At 35.1% G+C, this 15339-nt stretch overlaps 1 protein-coding gene and 1 pseudogene across 2 annotated transcripts in view; one reads left to right on the forward strand and one right to left on the reverse strand.

The window, feature by feature from the left end:
- The first annotated feature begins 1455 nt into the window (after window positions 1-1455).
- LOC107554302 (UDP-glucuronosyltransferase 2A1 pseudogene) lies at window positions 1456-3713 on the forward strand (annotated as a pseudogene).
- A 417-nt stretch (window positions 3714-4130) lies between these two features.
- Window positions 4131-15339, reverse strand: part of LOC107554534 (receptor activity-modifying protein 1) — a 19359-nt gene continuing 8150 nt past the window's right edge. The window contains exons 1-6 of one of the 2 annotated variants that reach the window (XM_016237074.1): window positions 8713-8816; window positions 8420-8455; window positions 7123-7185; window positions 7009-7038; window positions 6759-6912; window positions 4131-4862 (exon numbers count right to left, since the gene is read on the reverse strand). In XM_016237074.1, the coding sequence (XP_016092560.1) occupies window positions 4619-4862; window positions 6759-6912; window positions 7009-7038; window positions 7123-7185; window positions 8420-8455; window positions 8713-8767 (582 nt within the window). In that variant the 5' untranslated portion in view covers window positions 8768-8816 and the 3' untranslated portion in view covers window positions 4131-4618. Of the gene's footprint in view, window positions 4863-6758; window positions 6913-7008; window positions 7039-7122; window positions 7186-8419; window positions 8456-8712; window positions 8817-15339 lie in introns of those variants that run through there. The other variant, XM_016237081.1, reaches the window with a different exon arrangement.

The raw sequence follows: 15339 nt of genomic DNA on the forward strand, positions 1-15339 counted from the left end.
GGAGGCAGATCTGAATGCCAGTTTGCAGTTAGTGGTGGGGGATTTCTCTACACTGGATTCATGGCAGACACCCAAGCATGAATAAATGTTTTTTTGAGGATGACGACGACGATCAACGGCACAAAACATGAGAGAGAGAGAGAGACTGCCTGAACGACTGAGCAGGTCCTCCATCATATTCATGAAAAAAATTAGTAATGTTGTCGTAATATCCTAATATCTTTTCGATGTTTAGGGGTAACGTACTCCCTCACGACTGGTGTCAGTGCTATAAAGTGAAGCATCAGCTTCAGCTTTTCCCAGCGTTTAGCCCTTACATCACTAGCTCCGCCCACGCGCCATGGCTCGTGACCGGAAGAGAAGATGAGTCGTTTTGAGGGGAAGTGGAGGTTAACGTTTTTGATTAAAGAGGGCACATAAAAAAATAAAAAAATAATGAAGTGCACGGATAAATTATTTATAATAAACAGTATTCCATTAAAAAATAAGAATTTTCCATTTTGATTTCATGGTGACTTTAAAAGTCATTTCTGATGGCACGCGCCAGGAATGGAAAATAATTATTTCAGTAGCTGATCAATGATCAATAATTTCACGTTATATTAAACACCGTTATGATAAATGTCACATTTACATTTTTAAATAAATAAATAAATAAAGTTTAGTAGATTATCATTTATTAACTTGTCGTTGTTACGATGAAGGACAGCATGATTTTTCTTCAACAATGGGTAACTTAATAACTTTTTCAATGTAAAATGGGAAAACCACGTGCTCATCATAACAGTCTCTTACTCTGAACTTTGACCTTGGAAGTATTTTTCCTCACATGTTCTAACATTGATAATAACAATCAAATAAGAAATCAAAGTACAAACACAATTTAAATTATTTATATTATTAATTACTTTTTTCTCTTTGAATGATTTATAATTTTGTTTTGCTTTTCGGCACACTTGTTAGACCATATACTATAATCCTTAACCAAAGAAAACAAAATAAATAATAACTTTACTTTTTTTTTTTAATATGCAAAACAGTATAGAGTGAAAAGACCTAATATTATTTAGCTAATAAAATGTTTGGGTAAAATTATGCATTTTACAAGGAGTTTCTTGACTAGTTAAAATATTTTCCACCATATTTTCTTCTCACTCCATTCTCATGATGTTGTCTTGCATGCTTTACAGTCTAACACTTTATTCTTATCTAAAGAGTTTAATGACCTGGCATTTGATTTAATTTGCTGAAGATATTAAACATAGAACCATGTTGCCATCATCCTTGAACTGTGCCAGTAAAAATAAAGAGACAAGAGGCATGTTTTAAGTCCTTGAGAAAACATTGTTGAAGGTTTTTATGAAACAGCACTAGTGCACGCTTCTCACGCAAACTCATTAACAACACCCACTTTTCTGGGATTGCCTCCACTCGTTATGCAATACTAAAGCATGATCTGGACTTGGAACCAGACAGAACAAACCCTTGTTTCATCAGAGAGAGGAAGACAGGCAACAGAAGAAGGTAAAAGTGATTTATTTTCCTCTTTTCTTTGCAAGAAAACCACATCCAGTTAAATCAGTTATGTTTCTATAGTAATGAACCTTTACTTTACTACTTTTTGTTAAATCATACTTGTGTTAAAATGCAGAAAATACCATCAGAATTTCTAGTCTCACTTTCCCATTGGGTCTTTTATAATGTGCATGTTGCACAGAAAAGAACGTGCAAATACAACATGCAATCTTTCTCCAAAAAACTTAATGGTTAACAGGACACATCTGTTTTTAATAACACTGTCTATTCAGGCTTGTCCTGTGTGTGTCCATGCATGCACTCAAGCATGAAGTGTTTACCGGGATTAGAGGAGTGTTTTCAATCAAATAAACACAGAGCAAACTTTTTTGTTCAAGGAATTATGATTTCATCATGTTATGCATTATGTCTGTCAAACATTAGTGTTTTTCTGTGCACTAGGGAGCAATGAATGTCCTAAAATCTTCACACTGTCTTCTGCTGCTAACCGTACTCCTCTTCACCAACCTTCCCTCTGCTCTGTGGACGGAAGCCACTGGGTCAACATGAATATACTGATCGAGGTCCTTCACTCCAGCGGTCACGAGGTCACCGTGGTAAGAACCGCCAGCAGCTGGTACGTCAAGGAGCATTCACCGCACTACAAAGCCATAACAGTGACCCTACCAGAGCCAATAAACATAGAGAAACAAGATTTCTTCATCTCGTTCCTGAGAAAAATGCTTGAGATACAAAAACATGGAGGATCGCCGATTGCATTCGTGCAGTTCTATTGGCAGATGTTGAAGATTCACTATGGCATGCATTGGCAAGCAAGTAAGCTGGTTGTGGAGATTTTCGAAAACCCTGTGTTGATGAAACAGCTCTATGAGGAACGTTACGACTTAGTTCTTATCGATCCAGGTCTGCCTGCAGGAGTGCTGGTGGCTCATAAACTCAAATTACCAATGGTTTACAACGTGAGATGGATCACTAGTGGAGAAGGGCACTTTGTTGTCGCACCTTCTCCGGTTTCTTACGTCCCAGCAGTGTTTAGCCACTTATCGAACCGCATGTCATTTGGAGACAGGCTCAAGAACATCTTACATTATGTGCTAAACATGTGCATAGACCATTTCATTGTGAGACCAGAATATGACAAACTAGTTGCACGCTATTTTGGACCTGAAACTGATTTCTACCACTTGCTGCAAGGCGCAGATATTTGGCTCATGAGGTCGGATTTTGTCTTCGAGTTCCCGCGTCCAACCATGCCCAACATCGTCTACATCGGAGGCTTCCAATGCAAACCCTCCAAGCCCTTACCGCCAGACCTGGAGGAGTTTGTGCAAGGTTCAGGAGAACATGGGGTGGTTGTGATGTCACTTGGGACGCTCGTGAAAGGTCTTCCAAGTGAAATCATGACTGAAATCGCTGCTGGTTTTGCTCAGCTGCCTCAGCGAGTCATCTGGAGGCACTTAGGAGAGCGTCCTCATAATCTGGGCAACAACACTCTTCTGGTTAAGTGGCTTCCGCAGAACGACCTGCTCGGTCACCCTAAAACACGTGCATTTGTCGCTCACGGTGGAACGAATGGCATTTTTGAGTCTATCTACCATGGGGTTCCAGTGGTTGGGATTCCCTTGCTTTTTGACCAATTAGACAATATGTTGCGACTTGAGGTACGAGGGGCCGCTAAGGTTCTTGACATCACCAAACTGGACAGACAGAGCTTTTCGGCGGCAGTCCGGGAGGTTTTACATCAGCCATCGTACAGGGACAACATGCAACGGCTGTCTAGGCTACAGAAAGACCAGCCTATACAACCACAAGAGGGGGCCCTCTTTTGGATAGAGTACGTCATGCGGCATAAGGGTGCTGCTCATTTACGTACAGACTCTTATAAGATGCCGTGGTACTCCTATCACTCTTTAGACGTGATGGCATTTTTGCTAGCAGTGGTGTTGGCAGTAGGAGGAGCTGTGGTTCTTATAATACGTTATTTGTGTTTTAGACTGTGCAGGAGACAGAAATCTAAACGTGAGTGATGCACTGATAAATAATAAATCATATTTATTATCACTCTCTATGAAGCCTGTACTTATAATGTACTACAGGTGTATTCTTAAGGCAAGGCACCCCAGATGAATAGGTTAAAAAATTAATTAATAGATCGTACTAAGCCATTTGATTACATTAAGAATTGCAAAAAAAAGTGTATTACAAGTTTTCTGAAATGTTATGTTTAAATATGCAAAGGAGGCATTATCTTATTAAATATGCACTAATAAAACATACATTTCCTTAAAGACTTTCATTATAACTATGGGAACCATAATGCATTGTAACTTGGATATAATGCGTTCATCATGTGTTATAAAACATTGCGCTCTTAAAAGGCATAACCACAAATTGTTAGGTATTGTAATGTATTATAACCGCAGTTATGATTCATGAGATGATGCAACAGATTATGTTTTTTATAAGGCATGCCTTATGCATGCCATTATGAATATCCATATAATGTATTAAAATTAAGCCTTCAATATTTAGTTTAATGTGTTTTAGATTTACATTTGTGTGAACAAGTTGCTGAGCATTTTCAAACTTCAATAAATAGCTGCAAAACTGACATACAACAACGGAATAAAGTCTAGCAGGATATGTGTGACATTCAGTATTTTCAGTAAGTCACAGTATATTCATATCATGATCACAAATCATACATTTTATCAGACTGTTTTACACTTGATCATGAGCATGTTGAAAAATCACACACCCACTGCGTGTGTTTTATTTACAGTAATTACATCATTGTGAACCACATGAACTTTATACATTCAAAGTTTACTTCAAAGCAACCGCTCACTCAAAAAGTAAAAACTGGGTCATCATTTACTCACCCTCATCTAATTTCAATCCTCTGTTCTGCAAAACACAAAAAACCTATTTTGAAGAACATCCAAACAACAACTTCAAAATATCTTCTTTAGAAGAATGAAAGTCATACAGGTGTCAGAGACAAATGTGAGTAAATGATGACAGGATTTTAATTTTTGAAGTGAACTATCACTTTAACTCATCCGGGACAATGCAAAAGCACTCAGTCCCTTAAACTACTCTTCCAGACCACGATGAACACTATGAAGGGTATGAGGAGGATAGGCAGCAGTGTGGATACGAGCACGACTCCAGCCGGGGCGTCGGGTAAATCCTCTTCATTGTTACAAGAACTGAAGTACTGCTGGTGTATCCTCACGAACAGCTGCTCCACCACACGATTAGGGTAGAAGCACCCTAGCGCACTGCATATAAACTCAATACACTCAGTTAACTTGTGGTAATTTCTGGACATAGGAGAGGGAGAGAGAAACATAAAGTGAGCTGTGTGACAGAAAGAAACGTGTAATCAATGTAGTCACACAGGTTTACACAAATGTACACTATGAAGGAGTTGGAAATGAATGTGTTAAACTGATCAGAAGTGACAGTAAAAGCTTTGTTACAAAAAAAGTCAATTTCAAACAAATGCTGTTCTTTTAAACTTTCTATTCATTATAAAATTCTGATGTTAAATGTATCACACTTTACACAAAAAGGAATGTTTTAATGAGCAGCAAATCATCATATTGGAATGATTTCTGAAGGATCATGTGACACTGAAGACTGGAGTAATGATGCTGAAAATTCAGTTGTGCATCACAGCAATCAATTAAATTCTAAAATATATTCAAATAGACAAGAGTTTTAAATTGCAGTAATATTTCACAATATTGCTGTATTTAATGTATTTTTGGTTTTAATATAGGTAGTGCTACTCTTTCATAATGATACTGTCCTAAAGTGAGTTGTGTGACAGACAATAGTAGCAAAAAAAACCTAATCACTCTGGTTCACAACAACAACAACACAATTTCTTATCTATGCTTATGCAGAAAACGGAAATGTCTCTCATTGTTTAATGGACCAGGAAGTCTCAGAGTCCCTTAAGTAGCCAGCGATCAGGCTTCAAGAAATACCTCACTTCTTTCCCACACATCCTTCAATTGTTCTATGACCATTTCCTTTCTTTGTGCATATACCATGTAGGTAAGCAACATTTGTCATTTCTCAGTAGAACTTGTACATATGAAAAGATACAGTAAATCTTAGTTTTAGAGTGTGATGCACATGCAAAAATGCATATTAATTTTTTTCATGTAAACATTTATGTATATACTTAAAAATTCAACCACAAGACATATGAACAGAGCATTGTTTGGGCCCAACATCTGATTAACATGACGAGTACAACATGATACTTCTCTAGAAGTTTCTCCTTTTAAAGGGATAGTTCACCCAAAAATGTTATGTTTATCTGCTTACCCCCAGGGCATCCAAGATGTAGGTGACTTTGTTTCTTCAGTAGAACACAAACGAAGATTTTTAACTCAAACCGTTGCAGTCTGTCAGTCTTATAATGGAAGTGAATAGGAATCACGGCTTTGAGAGTAAAAAAAAAACATACGCAAACAAAACCAAATTAAACCCTGTGGCTCGTGACGATACATTGATGTGTAAAGACACGAAACAATCGTCTGTGCAAGAAACTGAACAGTATTTATATCGTTTTTTTTACCTCTGATTCACCGCAATGTGTGAACTGTCCTGAGCGCGTCCTATCTTCTTCTTCTTCTTGCTTTACGGCGGATTGCAGAGTTATAAGTGCATTACCGTCACCTATCTCTCAAGTGGACCATTGACACTCCTAATTGAGATTGTAGATAGAGTGTCAATGGTCCATTTGAGAGATAGGTGGCGGTTATAACTCTGCAATCCGCCGTAAAGCAAGAAGAAGAAGAAGACGCATCACGCACTGGCTGTCGAGGACGCGCTCAGGACAGTTCAGACATTGCGGTGAATCAGAGGTAAAAAACTATATAAATACTGTTCAGTTTCTTGCACAGACCAATCGTTTCGTGTCTTTACACATCTATGTATCGTCACGAGCCGCAGGGTTTAATTTGGTTTTGTTTGTGTAAGTTTTTTTGACTCTCAAAGCCGTGATTCCCATTCACTTCCATTATAAGACTGACAAGACTGCAACGGTTTGAGTTAAAAATCTTAGTTTGTGTTCTGCTGAAGAAACAAAGTCACCTACATATTGGATGCCCTGGGGGTAAGCAGATAAACATCATATTTTCATTTTTGGGTGAACTATCCCTTTAAGTAAAGTCACATGTGAAGAAGAAGCTCTGGCTTACCTTATCACCATCTCCATATTACACCAGTTCTCCTTGCCCAGTTCACTCATGCTATCATTGAAAATCTCCCAGCACTGTCCACCATAATTCTTCAACATCTCTTCATGACAGTGACTGTAGCTTATTTGAAAATCTTGAGAAGTCTGAAAATTCTCTGAGTCACAAGAGATTTGTTTAATAATTGATACTGACAACAAGTGATCTAGTGAAGTCTAATACTCAAACATACAGAGTCACAGAAATCTCTCACCTTTGTCCTCATATGTGACGTTGGGTCTCTCTGAAAGAGTGAAAATGTCATTATGAATGTCAGCAGTGCGTGCGATGAAATGATGCAGGCATAAATAATGCAGACATTATGTACCTGTGCTAAAAGATTTGTCCAGTTCTTGCTGTACACTTTCATTTTTGACTCTGATCCTCTCATCTGAAGAAAAAACACCATTAAGAAATGAGTAAATGATGTTTTAGCATTCCTATTATCAATGCAATTCAATATAGGGTGAATGGACACTTTATGAAAATTTGTCATAGGCATTTTTTTAAAAATTTGAAAATAATTTTTAAAAAATATATAGAAGAAACATAAATAAATATTACATTAAAAATACAGTAGTGTCCCTCTTTAACTGTATAAACACCCACCTTTGTGAATTAAAGAATTTTGATATAAACTTAAGTGTATTAACATTAAAATTGTTTGAGAATATTTTTAGTGTCTAGAGTAAAATTTATATATTATGGATGTCAATTGTCTTTCATTCAAATTACAATCATATAAATACCCAGAAAATGTTATTGCTCAGAGGTTTCTCTTTCATAACTCATGAGACTTCATTGAAGTATAATCTTTGAATCATCCCAAACTTTCTTAACTAAAAAAAGACACAAACAAGACAATGTTGACATGCAGCAAAAGTATAGAGTTATAAAATGAACATGGACATCGCATATGAGAAATATTTGAGCTCATATTGAAATATCTCACGTTTGATTGCAGACTTTGGTATTTTGGCAAATCTGAGCACTATTTGAAACAATTTTGAGATTGCGGTGGAGATTTGTGGAAAGCCATTTACTCCATGATAAAAAAAAGGTAATTGCAACTTTTTATCTCACAATTCTGACTTTTCCCCTCGCAATTCTGAGTTAAAGGGATAGTTCACCCACAAATGAAAATTCTGTCATCATTTACCCTCATGTTGTTCCAACCCTATATGAATTAATTTCTTCTGGTGAACACAAAAGAAGATATTTTGAAGAATGTTGGTAACCAAACAGTTGCTATAGCCATTGACTTACATACTAAGGAAAAAATACCATTGAAGTCAATGGCTGCCAGCAATTGTTTGGTTACAAACATTAATTTTGGTGTGAACTATCTCTTTATTATCTCATAATTCTGACCTTTTACCTCGCAATTCAGACTTTTTGCAAATTATGAGATATAAACTCATAAATGTAAGATTAAAAAGTCACAATTACCTTTTTTTAATTTTGTGGTGAAAACAGGCTTCCATCGAGATTGCTATAGTTTTCTCAGAAGAATATGTGAAAAGCAGATGATTTTGGCAAATCTCAATTTTAATCGAAAAGAAATAACTACGATTTTAAAGAGGTTTTTTTCTTTTTAAGAGATAATTTAGTAGTTTGTCCCTTACCTTCAAATGCTGTTCTGTTATCTTGCGTCATTTGACCTGAAAATAGAAACAAACTTTTTAATGATCACCCATGTTGCTACCAGACATGCTACAACTTCTTATAATAAATCCATTCTATTGTAAACAAGTTGGAAGTTTAGTTCAACAATAGTAAAGTCGATGATTCATAGAAAAGCTTGTAATGTGATTTAATGTCTCCTAGATAATATCCATAAACAATAGTAATGGCATTGCTGATGTTCATACAGATACACTCATGCTTTATCTTAGATCTTAAACTAAAGATCTCCTACCACAGATCATAGACAGATCCAGCAAAAGCAAAAGTAATCCAGAGAGATAAAGCATTGTGCAAGACAAATTATGAATGTCAGCTACATGGAGTGTGTGAGGGAGCTGTTAGGTGAATAAATGGACGTGGGTAAGCTGTGACTGGAGCATTTAAAGGGGAGAAACAAAAGAGGGGAGGAACACAGGAAGACTGTGATTGTGTGTGTGTGGCTAAAGAAAACACCCCACCTATTCCCATCCACTGGGAGTTCGCGGATAGCTTGGGATGAGACATTTCTTTGGAGCTCGTTAGTGGAAATAGGAGTGCAGCTTTGTGTTTGCATACTGGAGTCTCTGCGAGGGGAGTTTTCTCAGTGGACACTGGGGATTATACAACTTAATTAAAGGATTACACGATTCCTACTGCTAACTTCCAAATGGCTTTTCAACATCCAGTAAGTGTGCTTTAATATCAGATATGTTTTCATTAACAATGGTCTAGTAAAAAAAACTAACAGCCAAAAATACCATTTCACAGACTTTTTGACTGTGAAACTCAAATTTATGAAGAAACCGTGAATGATCCAGAAGACGAGTCTGCAATTTCGAGTCTTGAACTTCATAAATTTCCATGTATTTCATATTTTAGTCTTTGACAAGCTACAATAAAGGTTTTCTTTTTTTTTTTTTACCTGCCTCTTTAGTGTTTTTCAAAGTTTTTGGGCAAATTGGATGAAAACCAAGGGTTGTAACAATTTTGTACAGCCTCCAAAACACATCTATGTGTTGAAACTTTGCATGCACATCCATTACCCTAAATGTAAAAAAGTCACAAAAGTTTAAGAATAAATCAAGTTTAACCATTTGTCAAGCAATTAAGAAAATTAAATGTGATGTCCCCAACACAACAGGAGGGTTAAAAGCCTGAAAAAAGCAAAAAAGCACATGCATTCGGTATGATTGTTGTGAGATTGGTAAAACTGTTGACATGGTAAACACACTCCATTTCCGATCTAGAATTGCCCACATGTTGGCTAACCTGTGTTTTAAGTTCTCTACCGTGGTTTCGGAGACATATTTCATTTCCGCTCCTACTGTGTTAAGAGAAATGACAACAAATAAACGTTTATTATTTACTGTTACTATTTTACTTTCAGTAAATCATAAGACAATCATTTGACTGTAAAATACGTCTTCATTTCACTCTTTAAAATAAAGGTTTCAAAAGAGGTTTTTGGAGTGATGCCAAAGAAGAATAATTTTTGTTTTCTCAAAGAACCTTCCAGTGAATCTTAATTTCTCTTGGTGTAAAGAGCATTTAAATAATCTAAAGAATTGTTTTCCGCTATAAAGAACCTTTTGTGGAATAAAAATGTTCTTGATGTTCAAGGTTCTTAAAGGAACCAATAATTACAAAAAAGAACCTTTATATTTAAGAATGTTGTTGAAAACAAAATAAAAATCTCTTTATGGCCACTCTTTGAGTCGTAAATCATTTATTTCACTAAAATGCTATTTTACCACAATTTCATTCTAAGTGGGTTTTTGTGGTTTGCACGTGTGACTGGAAGTGTAGAGTTTTGCCGCTTTCTTTGATAATAATTTCCTTCCAGACTGACACCTTTCATAGTTTCTTTCTTTATACAGTGCGCTTGCAAAATTTCCTCGACCAGCGCCAGTTTAGTCTCTTGCAATTCTCTTTACTGCAATGCGTAAAAAAAGTGACAATGTATAATTGTTTTTTTTGTTTTTTTACAGTTGCTCTTATGTTCAACCCTGTTCACAATTATGTGATGTATAATCTGGTGTATACACAGTATTCTGATATAAATAAAGCTTTCTGTCTTCAATATTATAGTGACATGAATATTTACAAAGATCAGGGTAATACAACATTATCATCAAGATGAGTAAATAAACTTCACAAAGTGAATTATGCAACACAAAAAACTTTCAAATAATGCACACTGCATGTTTTTATACATGTGAACAGCTAAAGATGTCTAACCCTCATAATGAAATGCACATGAAGTGCATTCATGAGCAAAATGTTGCAGAAGACGAAAGATTATGAATGTGGAATGTATATTCTTATACATTTGTTGGCTATGTTCATTTTTAGGTCTTCCTATAGACAGATTTCTAATGAAGAAATGCAATATGTTTGCGAAAGAGCTTTGCCATAATCACTTCTGTTAAACTATGTCTCAAATTCAGGTAATATTACGTAATAAAACACAACAGCTGAAACTCCAGGATGTCACCACCGCAAACAGCAGGATTAAGTAATTTTTTGGCATGCTGAATTGCACGATCACTGCTGTTTCTGCTGACCAATTACAGCTTTTATGCTTTAAGTAGTATAAAGGACAGCTCAGTTCATACTTGATGTAATGCAAGAAACTATAAATTCAAGAAGACGCAGGAATATTTTAGAATTTTCATCGCCCACTCAGCAGCAAAACATTGTATTTTTTGTGTTAATGCTGTTTTTCTGCATCCGCTCAAATACGTGCCATTAGGGGATCTCCAAACCTAGACATCAATATTTAAATATACAACTTGCGGCTGATTTGCGTGAGGTTGCATGCTGTCTGCGGAGAACATACGAGAGGTAGACATGCAACGAGACCTGACACACTTTGTCTAAAAGGTCATTTACGGTCAACAAATCAACAGAACTGAGTTAATTCATAGCCTACTTTTTGTTCATATAAAACCAAATAACTGAAAGTACTCTTGTAATTAATCTGTTTAAAGAATACTTCAGAATAAAGATTACTTTAAATAAATTAGTGTGACTGCTGATTGTTTTTAAGTCTAAAAACATTACATCAAAAAAAGTACTGTTGGGTTTAAAACTCTGCGATTACAATGCATTTTTCTTTGTTGTATTTAAACCATAAATAAACATAAACAAAAATAAGCTATAAAATAGAAACCAAAGGAATTCGTGGACATTTTAGCAAATAAAATTGTACTCATCTATTGTTAAGTTGACAACAGAATTTTTAATGAAAAACATGTAATTTTTTTTTGCAAAACAGAAGCACACTCAAAAACAATTTTTTTAATATTTGCACTCAGAAATTGCTAGTGAATTTCACAAATAATTACAAAGAAATGACTAATTAAATGTGAATTTTTTTAAGTATAAAGACTGATTTAGTATTTTCTTGTAAAACTTACTCCATTAATCTTTATTTTCTTACTTCAAAAATAAAATCGGTGTAGAAACAATTTTCATTTAGAAATTGTTAGTAAATTTCACAAAGAATCAGCAAGTATTAAACCTGCGATTTTTAAGTAGAAAGACTAAAATAGAATTTTCTTGTAAAACGTACTCCAATAATCTTTGTTTAATTTAATTGTTTAATAATTTTAGTCAACTAGTTTGTACAATTTAAAAATACGTCTATATACATATTGTTTTTATTATTTCTCAGTCACTTCTATTCTATCACTGCTGTAAACTGTGATTTCTGGCATGAAGTTAACAACACTCCAGGCACAGTGTCAAATAAAAAAACAGGACTCGTTTCTGCAAATAACTCACAGGAAATGGCTTATAGCTGCCACTACCAAACATCTGTCACATCCTGTCACATACTACCCAAAAAGCTGCCCTACAGATCAATATCTTTATTTTGAGCACAGTTATCTGAATGGCATCCAGTACTCTGAGACAACAGTCCCATGTGTGCATGTCTGAATGCTTTCAGCAGCCTATATCTGTGAGGAAATACTAATCTGCTGCCCTACAAGATCTGAAAATCGAAAAGAAAAGACATAAAATTAACAAAAAAAGCAAAACACAGCATGAGAAAAAGTGCTGATCTGAAAACATGGCATCTTTCTACAGCAGGGTGTGAAATTAACAACTGCCACCAGTCAAATGTGAGCACGCTGCGGGTAATTTTGCTTATTTGCGTATTTTGCCTGTGTGGTGACCTTTCAGATGTCTGAAACTGACAAAAATGAGGTGTTGTAAAGCCTCAAAGGCAAATGTTTGCATATGCTTTTAAAGTTGAATTAATTTGCTAAATAAATAAATGTCTTGAGTAAACAATGGTGCTAGTATGATGAACTTTTTCAGAAAGTTTTCTTCAGTTACGTGGTTTTGAGCATGTGCCTGTTTTCTTAAACTGATTTTTTATTTTTTTTTACTGTAATGTATCAGTGTGTATGTTGAGATTATTTAATTTCTATTGTGTTGCAATGACTGATCTATGCATTTTCACTCCTTGTACGCTTGTTTCCAGTATGTGACAATAAAGTGAATTGAACTGAATTTATATGGATTATACATTAATCACATTAACACTCACATGAAATAAAACACTCTTAAAATGTCTTTAAAAGCCACACTCAGTCCTCAACACTTGGTACAAGAAGCATGACAGTTAATCTAACCTGCCATTCTGACAGAGGAACAACCCCAACCTGACATCACAAGACAACAGCTTACTAAACATGAACAAATTAAATAAAATCAGCAACAACAGTGTACACACAACTGGAAAATGATCAACTATGTTAAAGGGACAGTTCACCCAAAAACAGATAGAAAAAACTGTCATAATTTACTCGCCCTCAAGTTATTCCAAACTTCGTTCATCTGTTGAAAATAAAAGACATTCTGAAGAATGTTGGCAACCAAACAGTTGACGGTAGCCATTGACTTCCATAGTGTGGGAAAAAAAATACTGTTCTGCAGAAAACAGAAACTCATACAGGTTTGAAACAACATGAGGTTGAGCAAATGATGGCAGAATTTTCTTTTTTTTTTGGGTGAACTATCCCTTTAAGTATTTTTGGGAAGAGGGTAAGTGGGACTGAACCACAAAATCTTTTATCTTTATATTTATATAATCTTTATATTTTTTTTATGTGCATTAATCAAACCTGCTATGCCTGTTGGTTTAAATTGTTAAAAAATAACACTTAATGATAAATAATACAAACATTATGATACAAAAGCTCCATTAAAATGCATTATGCGTGTTCCTGAAATAGTAAGTTAATCGAAAACAACAACATTAAGTAAATTTTTTGCATAATTGACATGATCTAGAAACATATTTCACTTTAGATTTACATTTAACTAGAAATGTCAAGCGTTTTGAAAAAAAAAAAATTTAATAAAAATGGCTGCCCAAAAAAAATAAAAATAAAAAATTGGGTCACTGTATAACACTGAATTTCTCACTCTGAGCTACAGTCTACAGATGTCAACATTGTCTCTGCATAATCATTCAGATCGGAAATTGTCCAGTTGCACCAAGTGAGCATACTTCCTGTGACACTCAATAATGTATCTTGTACCGAGACAAAATTGAAGTGTTGCACAATATACCAGCTCATAAGCATTTAATTTAACCAATACTGTTATCGACTTGCGCACACACTTATTTCAAAACCACATAAAGTAATATATAAGAATTGCAGAATGCAGCAAATATGAAAAAATGTATTTTGCATTTGAAAAAATTCATAAAAACACAAACGTAATACATAAATGTACAAGTGCTTCATTAAGAATTGTATTGAAATCAAAGTGTCCATATATGCCATATGCAAGTAGTTTTTAGGTGTTTTTTAGTGTAATGCTGAAGTGATTAAACTAATTTTGTTGTTATCGAAACTTTAGAACTTAGTTAGTAGCCTTTGGTTACTGCCAACAGCAGCTATTTTGAATAGTGTGAAGTGCAGGAGACTCAACTCTAAATAAAGTTTAACATTGACATGTTTTTGGGTGCAAATTAAACTTCTTGGAAAAAGTCTTTGCACTGAGAGCCTCTAATGCCTTACAATTACCTTCCACAGGCAAAACAAGGTCAAATGTGATGTGTGTGTGTGTGTGTGTTTCGAATGCACTGTGAACGGCATGCTTCAAGTAAACATTGTACCCATCAACGATCTGCCAACCACAGACTACTCAAAACAAAACAGAGAAACGGGTGGGAAAGAGAAAGGGTGGAGGGCATTGTGTGAGAAAAAAAGAGAAGATGTGCCTTCTGAGAATCACTTGAATTTCACGATCCTCTTCAGTATTTACCCAGACTTAATTACACACATAGCATGCACACAAAACAAAGACATGAATAGCCTACATAAAGGATTGTGTTCAGTTAACTATTATTATTATAAATCATTAATGCAAATTAAGTGATCAGGACCATTGATACTGACCAACTGACTGAACATGATCCTGCTTATTATGTGGTTACTTATTGAATAAATGGACTTGAATATTGAAATGCAATTTTATCAGATGTCCCATGGAACATGTTTTTGAACAGAATGCTTTATCTAACAATATTCCTCAAAGATACTGCTTCTCGTTTGCAGGTTTAAAAGTGTGTGGTGTTTTGGTGCAACACTCATACACCCACGCAGAGTCGACCTCAGATTCCTCTGATTAAAACCTACAATATAACCGCAATATAACCTACCTGGTCTCTGCACTTTGGGGAACCAGTATGACTTTCTGCTGAACTCAAGACCAACCCAAGAGATCCAAACCTTTAAAACAAACATCTTTCAAGCCAAACATGTTCAACTGTAATTGCATTTTATTGCAAATAACAATATATATGTAGAAATTAAATATATATATATATATATATATATATACAGTATATATATAT

Source organism: Sinocyclocheilus grahami, unplaced genomic scaffold (assembly GCF_001515645.1).
Source record: "Sinocyclocheilus grahami isolate Dianchi unplaced genomic scaffold, SAMN03320097.WGS_v1.1 scaffold19.1, whole genome shotgun sequence".
NCBI lineage: Eukaryota > Metazoa > Chordata > Actinopteri > Cypriniformes > Cyprinidae > Sinocyclocheilus > Sinocyclocheilus grahami.